The 17,112-nt window shown below is 56.5% G+C and overlaps 1 protein-coding gene across 1 annotated transcript; it reads left to right on the top strand.

The window, feature by feature from the left end:
* The first annotated feature begins 3,826 nt into the window (after positions 1-3,826).
* On the top strand, positions 3,827-8,260 carry EVX1 (even-skipped homeobox 1). Its single transcript, XM_004582417.3, has 3 exons — positions 3,827-4,253; positions 5,640-5,917; positions 6,393-8,260. Exons 1-3 carry the CDS (start codon positions 3,827-3,829, stop codon positions 6,942-6,944), a joined length of 1,257 nt encoding a protein of 418 aa, XP_004582474.1. The 3' UTR covers positions 6,945-8,260.
* Positions 8,261-17,112: the final 8,852 nt, after the last annotated feature.

Raw genomic sequence — 17,112 nt, 5'->3', positions numbered from 1 at the left:
ACAGGGCCGTCAGAGAGGCGGGGGTAGGGGATGGTGTGCAGAAAGTAACCAGCTTCCGGTCCCAGGCCACCGGCCCAGGGCTGGGACAAGGTGCGAGTTTCCACCCGTCTGAAGGAGAAAGCGTCCCGTGGTGTGCGCGCCGACACCGCTGCGCCTCCAGCCGTTATCTCCCCCTGCTCGCTGGCGGACGCCTGGCCTTCAGTGGACTCTGGTCCCCCGGGCTGCACCCCGCCGCGGCGCTGGGCTCCGCGAGGCTCCAGAGCGGCTGCCTAGGACGCAGCGGGAGACTCAGCCGCGGGGGAAACTTGGACGGCGACAGCCGCTGCACCGACTAGGGGAGTCAACTGAGCGAGGGCCCAAGATCAAAATCCACGGCAGCCAGGCGACGCTCATTGTTTAGAAAAGGCAGGGCCCTTTGTTCTTGGGCTTCACCGAAACCAAGCAGAAGCACTCTTAGCCCGGTCCCGTTTCCGCCGACAACGACGATGACACGCCGGGTCCTCGCTCCCCGGGCTCGGCCGGGCCGTGGTGATGGGGTGAGGGGGTGGCGGTCCAGGACCATCGCCCCCCGGAGCCCAGTGCCGGCACCGCCGACGGCTCCAACGGGATTTTCTGGGAGGGAAGCGTAGCCGTCAAGACAAGCAGCTGATATGGTGGCCCGGGCCTGACTTCCGATTCCATTTTAAACGACAAGCACAGCTAATCTAGGCGACGCCTCCCAGGGTTTCCACCCACCCCCCAGCCTTGCCCAGCCCGGTCGGAAGCGGGACCCGGCGCTTTTGAAGTTCAGGGAATTTCAATCCCAGAGGAGCCGGCTGGCCCCGCAGCCCGGGCTCCCCAGGGGGAACGGGGGCTGCAGGCCTGCAGGGAAGGGGAGGTGAGAAGCGGGTGGGGGAGGCGCGGGGAGCCTGCCTCGGGGGCTGCCACCCCCTCCCGGCTGTTGTGGGGTCGCGGCGGGGACTTCCTTCGTTCTCCGACTTTTTCCTTTGGAGCACACAGCCCTCCAGACAGAGAAGACCATGCTGTTGCAACCCTCCTCACGCACGATCCAAACCCACGAAAGACAAAAGGCGGGGTCTGCACTCACCTTCCTCCTCTTTTCCTCTTCCTCCCACTAACCCTCCCCTTTTTTCTCATCTGATATTGTTTTGTTTTTTTTTTCTTTTTTTGCGAGAGCTGACATTATCTTGCTCCACGCACTGGGGTCTCAACAAGACTTAAAGATGGCAAAAACCGAGGGTTGGGTAGGTGGGCGGAGGGGGGCTATCAGTGAACAATCAGCTCGGAGCCTCAGAGGTAGCCCCTCTCCCAGAAGCTGAGTCTGGGCTTCACGCCCCCTCCCTGTGACGTCCGGGCTGGGCCGCGGGCGGAGGCTGGGTGGCGCCCCTTGATCTCTCGATCCTACTAACTTTCATCTCTGGGGAAAACGGGCGGGAGAAGAAAGGATCAAACGGAGAACTTGCCCATAGAATGCAAAGCTAAGGGCGGGGCAGGGAGACTGGAGTTCCTCTGGAGACCCCGCCCTTAGCAGGTGGGGGTGGCAGAATAGGGGTGAGGGGCCGCCCCCAAGGCAGCCGTGAGAGCGGCCCAACACCCCTGGGGAGCTCAGTGCTGGAGCTGCAGACTGGTTCCTGAGGCGGCTCCCAGCTGGGCACACGGACTGAGAGCTAGGAGCAGGTGCCTCCCAGGATGTATCTGCCTGCGGCTGGGGAAGGGCTTGAGTGTGCTGGAGCCCAGGACAGCTCGGAAGCACAGTGATGCAGAGGCCATGCTCTCAGTCACACGTAGTATGCATTTTCTCAGAATTTGGGGTTAGCAGTGTTGGACAGGTACTGGTTTGGGGACTCACAGGGACTGGACAGTGATCCAAGTGGATGTGTCACCCTGGTTTCACCATCCCCTACTCCCATCTCCATCCCAGGTGGGCATCTAAAAGATGGAATAGAAAGGAATTTCTGTCTTTCCTTGACCTCCTAGTTTCTTCCACCATTTGCACAGTCCACGGGATAAAACACCGAAAGGAAAGGAGCGCAAGGTGGGAGGCAAAAGGGAAGTGGGGGAGGCAGAGAAAGGTTCTTTAGACACCCGACTGCCCTGCGGGGGTCCGAGGGGCGCTTTGTCAGAGCATCGGGAGGGAAGGAGTTGGGCAGGTGGGCAGGGCTGGAGGTTTAGGGCTAGGAGTTCCTGAGGAGGAGCTGGACAACACAGACACCCACCTCCCACCCTCAGGCCACCGGCCTGGCCCCACAAGGGTTCCTTTCCCTGTAAGCAGACCCCCAAGCCATCCACCCCTTCTCCAGCTCTGCCATGGGGTTTGGTTGCCTTGTAAACACTTGCCAGCACCTCACCTCCATTGCTATGACCTATCTCCCGACCCCAGCATCACCCATTTTTGGGGTCGGGCATGGAAGAGGGTCCTGCAAGGTGAGCCTTGCAGAACCCTAACACTGCGAGCTCAGGTACTGTCAACTGTTGCCCTACGTGCTCAGATGGAAGCTACTACCTGCCTCCAGTCAGGGCCCTCCTGCTCAGCCACAACGGTGTGGGTCACGTCAGCCTTTCCCTTTCACTGGAAAAACCTGATTCCAGGAGAATTCGTTGACTCTCAACGAATACCTTAAAATACGGGCAAGAAAGGGGGGGAAGCCACCACACCCGTAGTGCCTCTCCCCTCCCCACATACCTGAAGCCCAGACGACGCCGAAGCAAACGAAAACGTGATCTCTTCTGCAAAAGCCACCTTGAGGTCAAGCCGGGTTCTGGAACGTTCCAGGTCAACTACATGGGCTAGGGGAGAAAACGACTACTTCAGTGAACACCTTGAGTTGATAACCAATAACTCCCCGCCCTCCAGGTCTCCCGGGTTTTAAGAGGAAAATATCCAGACATTTCACTCTTGCTTACTGAGGGAAAAAAAAATGCCAAGTTTGGTTTCCAGGAGGAAGGAGGCAAAGAGGGTAGAAAGGAGAAGAAAAGGATGCCCCAGACAACTTGGGGTGGGGGAAAGGGAATAAGATTCTGGGCGCTAGTAAAAAAGCAAAAAATGGAAAAACGACTTAGAAAGCGACTCAGGAGGTTATCTGCCGGGGGTGCTGTGGGGGCAGGAACAAGGAATAATAATGCCGAGAGAATCGAGGCTCCTAAGCGGCCTTCACACTTGCAGAAAGCAGCCAGAGATTCTCGCGCCCCAGTCGGACGGAGGCACCAAGTAAAGAAAACAAAAGTCAAAACAACAATAAAAGACAAATGCAAAACGCGCCCCCAGTGCCCCCGCCGAGCCCGCCGCTCCCTCTGGTCTGCCTGCGGCATTCCATTCGCGTCCCTCTGCCCGCCGCAGTCGCCCTCTCCCAGGGTGTGTGTCTCTTGTCTGTTTTCACACTCTCCACCCCATTCGAGCGAGGCCCACACCTGGCGCATCACTGCCGAGCCATTAGCCGCCGGGCTCCTTTCATCTTCGCCGTGGCAGACGTTTCTATTTATCCGCTCGCGCTCGCCGAGTGGCGTCACCAGCGGTACTGTAATGACGATTGCAGCGGGAGGATGACAGCTTAGAAAGACGAGGGCAATGGGGCTTCCTCCCAGAGGCGGTGCGGCACGCTGGAGCACTCGCATCACAAGGTGACCCCGGCTCCCCGCTGCCACCTCCGCGGTCGCCGTCTACACTGCGCTCCGGGACCGCTCGAAGCCCTTCTACTCTCCGGGGCCTCTCCTCCTTCCTCCGGCAGCTAAGATCTCTCCGGCCTCTGGACACCCGGGGAGCCGGGGGGGGGGGGGTCAGGAGCTCGCTGGGGCTTCCCCCCCGCCCCCGCCTCCGGAGAACCCCAGGATGGAGAGCCGCAAGGACATGGTTATGTTTCTGGATGGGGGCCAGCTTGGCACTTTGGTTGGCAAGAGGGTCTCCAGTTTGTCCGAAGCCGTGGGCAGCCCGCTGCCTGAGCCCCCCGAGAAAATGGTGCCCCGGGGCTGCCTGAGCCCGCGGGCGGGCCCTGCAGCGGCCCGGGAACGCGGCGGGGGAGGCCCAGAGGAGGAGCCACTGGAGGGACTCGCAGGAGGCGCGGCGGGGCTGGGCTCCGAGCCGCGGGCAGCAGGGGCGGCCATGCTTGGCCCGGGCCCCCCTGTCCCCTCCACCGACAGCCTTTCTGGCCAGGGGCAGCCCAGTAGCTCGGACACAGAGTCGGATTTCTATGAAGAAATCGAGGTGAGCTGCACCCCGGACTGCGCCGCTGGAAACGCGGAGTATCAGCACAGCAAAGGTAGCCACCTTTCCCCTCGGCCCCCCTCCCACCCCCACCCCAGGCCACCCCCTGCACATTCTGCCCTCTTGCTCGAACCAGCAAGGAGGACCCCTTTCCACTGGGCAGGATGGCTGGGGGACCCGCCTGAGTTCATTCTGTCGCGCTCTCGGTGCTCTGGCGGGGGTCTCCCAGTGTGTTCTGACATTGGTGGGACTGAGCGTGACAACCGTGCCTTGTTGGGGGGGCGATGGAGAAGGGGGAAGGGATCGCCAGCTCTGGGCTTGGGGGGTTCGGAGCACCCCAGCCTCCCGCCCCAGCGTTTTGTGGGAATGCCTTGCATTGCGCGCCTTAGACGCCTTCTCCCGGGGGAGGGCCAGATCAAACGCGAGTCGGGCAGTTTGCGGCTGCTGGGGTGCAAGGCGCATCCAGGCGCGGAAGCTAAGAGTCCATAAAGGACCGTAAAACCACGGCTGGCGGTGGCCGCCTGGGCGCTGCAGCCCCCGGACCAGTTTGCACGTCGGTCAGAGGTCCAAATTACCTTGTCACTTCCCGGGCTCGGCGGCGCCAGGTCGGAAATGGTCCCACTGGTCTAATTGCCTTTGGTCTCCGGTTGCATTTGAAAAGGCAGAAAACGCCGCCCCCCCTCTTTCGCTAGTCCCACTGTTTCACCCAAAGGAAAAGGAGCTGCAGGGGGCCCTAGTACCACCCTTCCCTGGGGGTAGGCCCGGTTCACACTGCCCCTCCCCAATCCGGGGTTGATAGCTGTGGGGGTGGATGACCCGGAAAGGACACTGTGCTGGGGCTGGGGGGTGGGTGGGTACTGGGAGGGAGACCCTCTGGCTGACACTTATGCAGAAAGCTGTGGGAGTTGGTAGCAAGCGTCAGGGGAGAGCCAGCAAGCCGCCCCCTTGGCCTTGGCAGCCAACACCTGTGAGTACACCTGCTCCAGCCCATCTATTCCCTTTAACCCAGGTTTGACCATAAGATGCTTCGGTGAGCAAGTGTATTTTCCTGGGATGCCCCAGCCGTGCCCGGAGTGTGTGCCTGTTCACATTTGTTTTGGCACACCCAGAAGCAAGGCATGCTTGGCATCCTGCAGCCAATTCCCCACGGCTCTGGCATGCTGGCCTGCCAGAGGAGTACACCTTTGCCCACCCCTGCAGGTGCTAGGCAGAAAGCTGAAAGAGACCGCACCTGGATCCTGCCTGAGCACCTGGGAGCCACCAGACCCTGCTCGCCTTAGAACCAGGCTTCCCAAACTGCAGGCCCAGCAGGCCTCATCCCACATCCCCAGCCCCTTCACGAGAGCCGTGTGTCCCCTCACACCTTGGGCCTTTAGCCCCACCTGTGGGGGGTGTGTAAGCACTTGCACACACACGTGTGTTCTCTGGCCTTCCTGCACAGGGCCCGGCTCGGAGGCATCAGCCGGCAGTCCCAATAGTACCAACGAGGTCCCCAAGAGCGGCGGCGCTGGTGGCGGCGGTGGAGGAGTAGGAGGTGGTGGCGGCTCCCAAAGTTCTCTGGCCTGCAGCGCCAGTGATCAGATGCGCCGTTACCGCACCGCCTTCACCCGGGAGCAGATCGCGCGACTGGAGAAGGAGTTCTATCGGGAGAACTACGTCTCGAGACCACGACGCTGCGAGCTGGCGGCCGCCCTCAACCTGCCCGAAACCACCATTAAGGTATGGGCCGAGGCGGGTGTGCGCCCCTGGAGCAGGAAGTAAATCCCCAGCCTGGCGCCGCAGATTGCCGTTGCTGACTGTTCCCAGGCGGCCTTCAGGGCCTCCAGGTGGATCCCATCCCCTTCCAGAGACAGATGCACCACGGGGATGAAGCACCTGGGTGAGGGACACACGCTCCCCAACACAGGGTTGAGACAGGACTGCGTTACTGGGAACAGCTGCTGGCCAACTGCCCTGACCGGTCCCTCCCCAACCCCTCACCCACACCAGCCAGGCTCCGGCACCCCAGGGGTCCAGGCCACGTGGGTTAAGGAAGGAGAGATGGGGGTCTGGAGTCACTTCCTGGATCTGTTTCCAAGGGGTCTAGTCCTGCTCTCACCGAGCTGGGGTCCGCCTTGCCTCGGGTCATCTCCCTCCTCCCAGAGGCTCTAGGCCTTGGGCGCCTTGGCCAACGCGCTACGCTCCTCTTCCCCAGGTGTGGTTCCAGAACCGGCGTATGAAGGACAAGCGGCAGCGTCTGGCCATGACGTGGCCGCACCCGGCCGACCCGGCCTTCTACACGTACATGATGAGCCACGCGGCGGCCGCGGGCGGCCTGCCCTACCCTTTCCCGTCGCACCTGCCGCTGCCCTACTACTCGCCCGTGGGCCTGGGCGCCGCTTCCGCTGCCTCAGCCGCCGCCTCGCCATTCAGCGGTCCACTGCGCCCGCTAGACACGTTTCGCGTGCTCTCGCAGCCCTATCCCCGGCCAGAACTGCTGTGCGCCTTCCGTCACCCGCCGCTGTATCCCGGCCCGGCGCACGGACTAGGCGCCTCTGCCGGCGGCCCCTGCTCCTGCCTTGCCTGCCACAGCGGCCCCGCCAACGGGCTGGCCTCCCGGGCCGCCGCCGCTGCAGCTGCCGCCGCGGACTTCACCTGTGCCTCTACCTCCCGCTCGGACTCATTCCTCACCTTCGCGCCCTCGGCGCTCAGCAAGGCCTCCTCCGTGGCACTGGACCAGAGGGAGGAGGTGCCTCTCACCAGATAAGGGGCCGCCTGCGGGCTGCCGGCTCCAGGATGTCTGCGGCGGTGGTGGTGGTGGTGGTGGTGATGGTGATGCTGCAGGAGGTTGGCCAGCCAGCACCCCTCTTCAGTCTGTTTAGGACACAGAGGGGAGTGGAGGGCGAGGAGGGTCGCAAAGGACCTGCGGACAGCCTCAAGGGTTGAGATTCCCCCGGACGGCTGTGGCCAACACGTTTGGGAGCCAGATCTACTGGGTGCGAGGGGAGCTAGAGTGGCCTGGCTGCCTGCTGAGGTTTAGACCCACCAGCCCGGGGTTGGGGGGTTGGGTTGAGGCCGTGCCTCCAACAGCAACCGATATTTAGCCCTGTAGCTGGCACTACAGTCTCCTAGCCCTTCCTCACCCTGGGGCCCCTTCCCTGCAGGGGGCAAGCCCTAGCGCTGGAAAGGGAAATTGCTGTGACAAAGTACTATGTGTGCAGAGCAGGTGGAGGTGGAACTTTGCCAGCTTGCCCAAGGCCTGGTCCTCACCAGGGGCTCGTGTGTTCCAAGACCCTAGCCAAGCAGGGGAAAAAAGATTGAGAAAAACCCTGTCCCCTTAGCCAGGTGCCCTTGTTCGCTCTTGCCAGCCTACATGATCCGGGCATCTCCCAGTACCGGAGCTCCCTCCAGCCTCCCCACCCCAGTGCTGCTGGCCGCTGCTGTGCCTCTCACCTTGCAACTGCGCCCACGCACGCGCGCGCGCACACACACACTCACCACCCACTCTCCTTTTTATCTGGCTTTCCTAGGGAGGCTGCCTTCCCCTGGGTACCCCAGGGCCCCTGAGCAGCTTCTCTGAGTCCAAGCTTCCTCTCCCTGGGCCCAGCACACACCCTGATTAGTAAGCGCTGTGTGTGAGCGAGGAGGATTTTTGAATGTTGAATGTATAATCGTGCTCACCACGGTGCGGCTGGCCGAGGCCCAGAGTTGCTGAGCTGTGGTTAACAAGGCGCCCAGGGAAGAGTTCAGGAGTGGGGCCTGCACCTCCCTCCCTTGGCGGCTGCAGGCAAATTAGAGGCGGTTTGCATTCTGTGCCATTCACCTTCAGTTCAGCAGGGCTGTCTGTGTCGTTTTCCATCTTGTCCCTTTCTTCCCTAACTGCCACTGGGGCTTGACTTTCAGACCCCAGCGGGTGATGGTGTCTGCCCCTTCCGGACAAACAGGTTCTCCCCCGGGTCTTCACCGGGTGTCTGGGAGCCATTCCAAGCTCTCACTTCCACACCATTCTCGCAGTCGGTTTTTGGGGATAAGAAGAGAACTACATTTGTTTTTACCCCAAATGCAAGTTTTACTCCTGGTTGAGAGGGGCTGAATTTGCTTGGTTTGGGGGCTTTCCTTTGAAGCCCAAAGAATTTGCTGTTACGATTTGTTAACCACATTGCAATAAAAGCTGGATGTGATTCTCACTTTAGCATTAACATTTTTTTGTTTGTTTTTAGGCAGTAGGTGGCATTTAGAGTTATTTTGAACTGCTAATTTGGCTAGCTAGTTTGGGTGTGGGTAAAGAAGGCATTCAAAGGTGGACCACAGACCCAGTCTCCTAGGCCGTGTGGGGCATTGGCAGGCTCCAGGCGGGATCCCACATGGCAGTGGACGTGGCAGGCTGCAAGGCTCCCTGGAGTGCATGCGTCCTACCATTGTGAGCATGCTAAGAGCCAGCCCCCTAAAGATAAACGTCCCCACACTCCAACCCTGTGCTGTCCTTGCCCAGCTGTCCCATTCCTTTGGTGGAAAGGGAACAACCTGGGCTGTAGTCACCCTAACCCAAGTTGACAGGGTCCTGGAGCTGAGTGTGCCAGTCAGGCTGGGCATGCACCTGCTGGTGGGCACAGCTCATCCTCACTTAGACAGGGTACAGGAGTGGGCAACCTGCAAGGAGCCAGGAGGTTGTGAATGGCTGGGACACCAAGAGGCTTCCTGTGCTCTATAGCCACTTCCCTAAGCAAAATGTTGCCAGGAGGTTTCCTTTCCAGCACCTTCACCCTCAGATCTGATCAGGTCCCTGCAGCTGGAAACTCCTAAGTGCCAAATCCGGGCAAATTCTGCAGTCGCTCCGCATTGGGCAGAGATTGCTTGCGACAGGTAAATGGGCTGCGGGTAGCCTTAATGCCAGGCGTATTTTCAGTTAATAGGGAGGGAAAATGAGGTGTCTGCAGCAATATTGGAAAGTACAAGATCGATGATCCGGCCTCGTGTCCAATCAGCAGCCTTTAATTGACTGTATTTTCTGGGTAATTGAGCCTCTCTCCCTCCAAATTGAAGTGGAAGATATAACAATACATCTTGCCAGGAGGAATTACTCATTACTTCATAATGAATTTTCCCTTTTGCCAAGGTTTGCGGTTTGGCGCCAGGCACTCCTTTTTTCCACCCAGTCCCCCCCCCCCCCCCCGCCAACCAAAAACCTGCGTGCTGGGACTTAAGGTGCCCTCGTTGGGGCATTGGGGTAGTGGTGGTGAGGAGGACTTGGAGCAGACTGTGAAGCAGGCAGGCATTGCTTTTCTACAACCTCAGTATTCTCCCCTGTGAAAAGGGAAGGCTAGGCAACAGGGCCTGGAATTGCATTGCACTGCAACTTTCTTGAGTACCTGCACTTGGCTTTGCTCCATCTCCACCCCATTTTGCAGGCGGAAAAATAGAGTTGTTGCTGAAGCAGCACCGGCTTCTTCTTGCTTGCTTCCACCTGCCTTGCAGCCCACCAACAACTCACCGTCCATTTACACTTTTCCGTGGCTCCTCCCCAATGCTAGCCAGGCCAATTGGGCAGGCACATGGGGGGAGCAGGGTTCAGTGCCAGCCTGGGTTTGCCCAGAACGGCAGGCCTTGTCTCCTTGCAGCCCAAGTGCCGGGCCGTCGCCTGCTTGTTAGCGTGTGATTGATTGCCTTATTAAAGCGTGTTCTTGTAAGTGTGACCAAACTGATTGCATTGCATATGTTTGGGATAATGCTCATTTTAAACAACAAGATAAAGAGGATGAGCTGGGCAGAGACGAAATGATTTTGGCCAGCAACTCCCTAACTCTGGGATTAAATTAGCCAGTTCCACAGTCAATCACTTGTTTCTTTCTGTCTTGCCTCACTTTCCTCAGTTTGATCATATCCCCCCATTGTGCTATGCCTCGCTGAGGGTCTTCTCTGGCCACCGCATCAGCACCATTTACTTGGGTTTGAACCCTGCACCCACACAGTTCAGACATGGGGTCCTCCTTGTTCTAGACCCAGGGAGAAAAGATTTAGAATGCACTCCCGTTACCTTAGGCTTCCCAGGGGGGCTGGGGCCTTAGATAGTCCCTACCTCCCCCACCCAAGGCAACTCCCAAAGCCAGCCTTTTCAGGAAAGTTCCAAGAATCCTTTTGTCCTTAAGCTTCTGCTCCGACGCTTCTATTATCTCTCAAACCTGGAAACAGCCAGTGCCAGACGTCTGCCGGAGCGAGAGTGGTGGTCACCAACGACACTTGGCAGATTTCGGATCCAACGGGAAGAGCTCTGCCTTCCACGTCTTCTCTCGCATCACCGTCGCGTGGTAGGGAGAGAGGCAGGCACCTGGCTGTGAGAAGGTGCTCAAAACAGGGGGATCGCTTCTGATAATCTCCCCGCTCCCTCCTTTGCCTTTGGTACTCGCCCCCTTCTCTTTCTGCTCCTTAACAAAGACATCCCCAGCCAGCTGTAGGCCAGTGCAGTTAGGGTCCAAGATGGGACATCCTAAGGGACACCTTTGGGATCGGCTGGAATTCTGATTTGTACAAGATGATGACCGTCATCAGGACAAATCAGAAACGACGCTGCGTGTCAGGATGTCGTTTGTAAGAGCAATCCCTTGGATTCGTTTGTGGGAAGCAGCTAATGTGCACCCAGCTGAGCGCCTTGAGGCAGCGGGCTAGATTCAGTTGGTCACTCCGCTTCTTCTCGGGGCTGCTGCAGAGGTTGCGTTGAGGCAAAACTAAGGCAGAGTTTGCCAGCTATGGGATCTCGGAAATACAGAGCCCAAGGAAAAAACCCTTGAAACTAACCAGGAACGCATCTTTACTGTTGACAAAGCAAACAGAAACACCAAGTCGTTTCCAAAATTGCCTTCTCAGCAAATAAGCGTGTGATATTCCAGGCAGGAGAGAAAGATTGCCACTTAAAAATAACATGAAAGCATTAAGTAATTATTTAAAACAAGACTGTTTAGAAAAATATTTGTATTTATTGCAGCTGCTCAATTGGCCTCGTTAAAGCCGGCAAGCATTTAAATTGTGTTACAATCTCATTTAAATCCCGCTCCGTTCCAGCAGGCTGAGGAGCCTGAATAGACCAATCACTTCGTAATGATGATGAATGAGAAATTAATTCAGATACAAGCAAGACAATTTAGGCCTTCATCTGTTTAAATAGCCTTCCAATATTATTCGCGATCGTGGGTCACAGATTGAATCAATTGTCCAATCTTGTGAAAGTCGTATCCTGCATCTTCATCGAGATTATTTATAGCGCAGCCAGCGCTGCTGAAAGGTATACGCTGTTAACAGGGACAATTACTTAAAGGGAAGCGTTTATAAAATGGAAAACAAATGCTGGGGTCGGTAACGAATGCGATCAAAAGTAGTCCTTCCCATCTGGCTCCCCACCTCAAACGCTCACCACCCCCCTCGCGGAATGCAGGGTGCGGCAGCCTGAGCTCTTGAGCTCCTCTGGGCGCAGGTGAGGCCCAGCCTCCACCCCCACCCCATTCCCGGGCATGCGGCCGGAAGCGCCAACCCGGGCCGGATCGGAATTCCCAACGCCGGCTGGAAATCCCAGCCTCTGTCGCGGCCGGGCGTGGCCCAGGATGGACAGCGCGAGGAGTAGCCTCCAATCGAGGCCCAGTGCAGGACGTCCCATTGCGAGCCTGGATCTCTGGCCCAGTGTGGGTCCGACCGCCACTCTCGAGCGGCCACCGGGCACTCTCTACGGCCTGGGTGAAGCAAGTGGAGAGATTTTGTCGCGCGCCCAGGCTGGGGGTTGCTGGTGATTTCCATACTCAGTCCTCTGTAATTCGGCCTCCTTCGAGGCCGACGGCTGGCGGAGGAGAGGGAACCCGTTTGAGTTGCCCTGTCTCCTTCCCGGGGAGCGCGACTGGGTTCTGGAATCGGATTGCTACTGCCTGGCCTGGGTGCCCTGGGTCTTGGGCAGCCCACCGTTCTCCCAAAAGAGGGCTTTGCTTTCCTCTCCGCCCCACCCTCCCAAATGCCTTTTCCCGTGTCTTGAAGTAGCTCCTCCTGTGGGGGTAGGGTGGGTCAGATCCCCGTGGTCGTCCCTCTTAGGCCCCACGAGAGGCGGCAGGTGCCACTGTCCGCTTCCCCTTGCTCAGCGGGTGGAGAGAAAGACCAGAACGCTGCGCGTTGGCAGGTGCGTTTGCTGCTCGGGTGTGCCGGGGAGCTGAGTGGGACTGCCTTTAAAATGACCTGAGGCAGAGATGGCGGGAAAGGCAGCTCCCTGGGCGGAGGCTGAAAGGAGAGGCCCAATGGACCAGGTGGCGTCCACGCGGGGACAGCTTGTGCGCTGGTCCCTTCCTCTTGGACCTGTAGCCCCCACTCCTTCTTCTTCCGCTGTATTTCTGGTTTGAAACAAAAGCCCAGCTAAACGGATTCGTGGCGCTTGGAGGACCCACTCCCGGGAATGACTTTGATGTATTGCTGTCCAATTAGCGCCTTTAATTGGTGTCCTTGGGGACACGCAGGCCCGGAGCTGGGACACACAGCCTCCTCTCGCTGCTCCTGCACGCTGGAAAGGTAAAATTTATAACGCACTGGAACAATCCCCTGGGGGAACGAGCCAACCAGCCAGCGAGGCGGGGAAGGAGAGCCTTAGCTCGGTGTAACCTAGGTTCAGTCTCCAGCGCACACCCCAGGTCGTGGTAAGGGCCCAGAACCATCCTGAGCTCTGCTCGGTGTTTTTGGTACAGGAGGGCTGGGAAGGCTGGATGGCTGAGAATTTTGAATCTGCTGGCAGAGAGGCCGGCAGAGGCAGCTTGCATTGTCTGTAGAAGTCCACCTCATGTGGTCTCCTATCTCCTTAATAATGGCTGTTTGTTAACAAGGATGCTGAGGTTAAATAATCTGGGTGGAAGATTAAACATGCTTCATCAAGGCACTGGGAAGCGGCGTGGTGCACCCAGACCTGTGTCACCCTAGCCTGGCTGGAGAGGTGGGAGGAAACGGCCAGCCAGGAAGCTGGGCTTGGCAGAGGGGAACCCTGCAGACTCCCCCCGTCAGGGTGTTCCACCATGAAGGAAAGCAAGCCCAGTTCTGTGTGCCCAGCGAATCCAGCATCGCCTGAGTCTGATGCTCAGGACGCCAAACCCTTAAAGGGGCAGCCCCCCCCACCCCGCCCGCTCCCGATGCCCCAGACCGAGAGCAGCACACCTTCAAGAAGGAGGAGGATGAGGATCTATGCCTGCCTCCCGCATCTTACAGTCAAATTCCTGGAAAGTCGAGGCACTTGTACCCCTGTGGGAATAACATAGGATCGGAAGGCAGAAGTTGTGGCTTCTAGCTAAGCTCTCCCCCTTAGTAGCCCTGTTGTCTGCTTTCCATTATTCTCTCAGCTTCGTTTGGCCAGAGATATAATGATAGGCAGGTAAAATATGATGTTGCTGTTTTTCTTCTCTCCGTCTCCCCACCGGAATTCAGGAGATGAGCACCGTGTCAGGTGCTGTCTGGATCCAGCCTTACAGGGTTGTGGGGAGAGCACCTTGTTCAGCCGTTCCCTAAGGGCCCACTACTATGTGTCAGTCACACAATGAGTGTAGTTATGACAGTAGAATATTGGTTTGTATTCCTGTCACTGTTATGTTTTTAATTATTTATTTGAGAAGCAGACACACACACACTGCAGAACTCAAAGTGGGTGCAAGCCAGGAGTTGAGAATTTCATTCAGGTTTCCAGCGTGACACGGCAGTGGTCATGGTGGTGGCGGTGGGAACCTGACCCGGGAGCCATCCCCACTGCCTTCCAGGGACTGCATTAACAAGAAGCTAGAATCAGGGGCCTGTGTTGGGAACTGAGGCACTCCCACATGGGATGCCAGAGCTGCCATCTTTAGGCAAAGCACCAGCCCGTGTCCTCACTTCTTCGTAGAGGACCTGGGTTTGATTTCTGTTCTGGCTTCTGACCCTGGCTTTGCGTTAGGCAGATTCTGCCAGGCAGCAGGGCAGCTCAGGGAATTTGGCTTCCTGACACCCACATGGGGACCTGGGTTGAATTTGAAGCTCCTGCTTTCAAGCCTAGCCCAGCCCTGGCTCTTGTGGGTATCTGGGGGTAGAGCCTGTGAGGGAGAGCTCTCTCTGTCTCTGCCTCTCAAAGACAAAAAGCTTTAGAAAGGAGCAGTAAAGAACTTGTTGAGATCTGACGATAGGTCAGTGACAGGGGTGCAGGCCCAGGTTCCTGGAGGGCAGAGAGGAACCCCTCCTAGAGCCTTCCTGACGTGACAGTGGACAGAAGGGCCAGGACTCCTGTATCCAAGAATGTCAATTTCCTGCTTACGTGTTGCAGCGGTTGGAGTCTCACTCTTCAATTTGAAAAGCAGTCCACTTCCTACCGCCCATGGAGCCAGGCTGCAGGCTGGGGACCTTCTTCGCTGCTGGCAGTGGGCATCCTGCCCCAGGAGTGCAGTGGGCAGTGGGCAGGGCTCCTCTGAGCCCTCCCTGAGACCTTCAGGAACTGTGGCTCTTACATCTCTCCCACCTCCCCACAGCAAGTCCAGAAGTCAGATTTATGGTACTGGGCGAGGCCAGGTAGGACAAGGACCCTCTCTGGAGTGTTTGCTTACCCTGCTTTATTTCATTAACTCCCAATAGCCCCGGAGGCCAGCACTGTTGTTTGCATCTTGCAGATGACGACATTGAAACACACCTAACTGTGGCTTGGCCTGCATCACACAGGTTCCTCATCACTCTGACTTCACAGACTCCGCTCTCTCTCCATGAGTTGCTAATATAAAAAGTAGACATTAGATAAAGGCCCTTGTGTAGGAGGCAGGATGGATGAATCCCCCATTGTCTCTTTTTGAACAGTATCACTTCATGGTGGGTAGTTGAAACACCTACCTCCTACAGTATGAGTGCCTATAGGGGATACCCAGCCTGGTGACCTGACTCCAGCTTCTTGCTAGTGCAGACCCTAGGAGGCAGCAGTGACGAATCGAGGCATTGGGGTCACTACTCCTTAAATGAAAGACCTTGGCTGAGTTCTAAGCTCTAGGCTTCCCACTTGTCCGTCCCAGCCACCATGAACATCTCCTCATTCATTTGGGGAGTGAACCAGTGAACTGGAGCTCTGTGTGTGTGTGTGTGTGTGTGCCTCTCAAATAATTACATTACAAATTCATAAAATAAAAGAAAACAGGGACCAGAAGTGGCATTCCATACAGGCACCTTTTAGCGTACTGGCTTTTTCATTCCCCATCCAGTTCTCTGCCTGTGGTCTGGGAAAGCAGTCAAGGATGGTCCAGGGGCCGGGGACCCTGACTCTAGTGGGAGACCCAGAAGAAACTCCTGGCTCCTGGCTTCGGATCAGGTCAGCTCTAGCCATTGTGGCTATTTGGGGATTGAACCAGCAGATGGAAGATCGTTCTCTCTTTCTTTCCTTCTCTCTGTAAATCTGACTTTCAAATAAAAAAATGAATTTTTTTTAAGGAACATAAATTCATTATGGTTTCCAAAAAGAACATCAATATTTCTTTGCTGGAGGTTCAGTGAGCAGTTTGGCCTGATGAATGAATCAATAAATATTTATTGACAACCTCTTATTTAGCAAATACCAGACTTAGCTTAACACAATATCTTTTTATTTTTTTCCTCCTGCAATTTGGTGTTGATGTGACTTCGATTGTGTTTGGATCTTCTCCTCCCTCATTTGGACTTGGCTAGAAAAGAGCTCGTTAGTGCTGACAGACACGGCCTGCACGATGCAGCCTGGGAGACGGCGCCTGTTCTGGCAGGGAAGTTACTGCAAGGGAACTTCTCAGGAAGTTCATTGAGAGTCTCTGACAGGTTCATCATCAGCTGCTTTACTTCTACCAAGTAGAAAATAGAGATGTGCTGACACCTGTTTATTAAAACATAAGCCATTTGGGCAATATGAAAGCATCTGGTAAACTGTGCAGGCTCGAACACTTTTTTTTTCACCTCTCAGAACCTCTACTTCTTCATTTGCAAAATGGACATGACCACAAGGAGCCTGTCTGTTGCTATTACCCCAGAACTTCAGCAATTAGCCAGTAAGTATGATTTGAATTGTGGGTCAGGAGATGGCTCTTACTTGGTGGGCGTCTCTGGCTCTAGGCCAGTCCACGGAGGCTTTGGCCTAATTGCAAGGCCCAGCTGGGAAGAATGGTCTCACAGGTTCACCCATGTGGTTACTGACAGCACCCTGTGGCTATCTGGTGGCCCCGGGGGGCTCCCATTCCTTGCTCATTGGCAGCCTCTCTCAGTGCCTTGCCATGTGAACTTGTCTTTCCACAGAAGCTATCTTCACAATGAGAGAGCGCGAGCCTGGAGCTAGAGACGCAATCTAACTGTTCTAGGCAGGCGGCAAGAACCCAAGTACTGGAACTATTACCTGCTGCCTTAGTAGGAGCTGGGTAGGCAGGAATCAAGGGCAGAGCAGGAGTTGAACTCCAGCAGCCTGAGAGGGGAGACAGGTGTGCTAATCCGCATCTTATCTCCTACCTCAATAGCTAAGATTAAATGCGATAACAAGCATAATTCCCGCATAATTCCCTTAGTCCCTGCCCCTCTCCTTTTTTTTTTTCTACCCTTTTGTCCCTAATCCTAATTTCCATTTACATCTTGCACTGGGAGTGTGCTTTGATTTCAAGTCCCACCTTCTCTGGGGTGCAGGAAGGTGAGGACCTTTCTGTGAAGTCTTCCTGCCTCACTGGGGCAGACTGGGCTGGTGCTGAGAGAAGTGGCTTCAGCCAGAGCTGTGTCATCTACACGGCAGTCATGTGGCGAGCTTTGGCACCAGAACTTGCCCTAAGGCAGTTGACTCTCAGCCTTGATTCAGTGGCCTGGAAATCTGTAGTTTTCTAAACTCTGCAGGTGGACTTTTCCTTTCTTTTTCTTTTTTAAAGACATGTATATTTATTTGAAAGGCAGAGTGACCGAGAGAAAGGGGAACAGAACGCACG

Source organism: Ochotona princeps, chromosome 20 (assembly GCF_030435755.1).
Source record: "Ochotona princeps isolate mOchPri1 chromosome 20, mOchPri1.hap1, whole genome shotgun sequence".
Classification (NCBI taxonomy): Eukaryota; Metazoa; Chordata; class Mammalia; order Lagomorpha; family Ochotonidae; genus Ochotona; species Ochotona princeps.
This window is presented reverse-complemented; position numbering and strand designations above follow the sequence as displayed.

Coding starts and splice junctions, on each gene's coding strand:
- EVX1 (XM_004582417.3), top strand. CDS start 3,827: ATGGAGAGCCGCAAGGACATGGTTATGTTTCTGGATGGGGGCCAGCTT. Junction 4,254..5,639: donor GGAGTATCAGCACAGCAAAG/GTAGCCACCTTT, acceptor CTTCCTGCACAG/GGCCCGGCTCGGAGGCATCA. Junction 5,918..6,392: donor TGCCCGAAACCACCATTAAG/GTATGGGCCGAG, acceptor CCTCTTCCCCAG/GTGTGGTTCCAGAACCGGCG.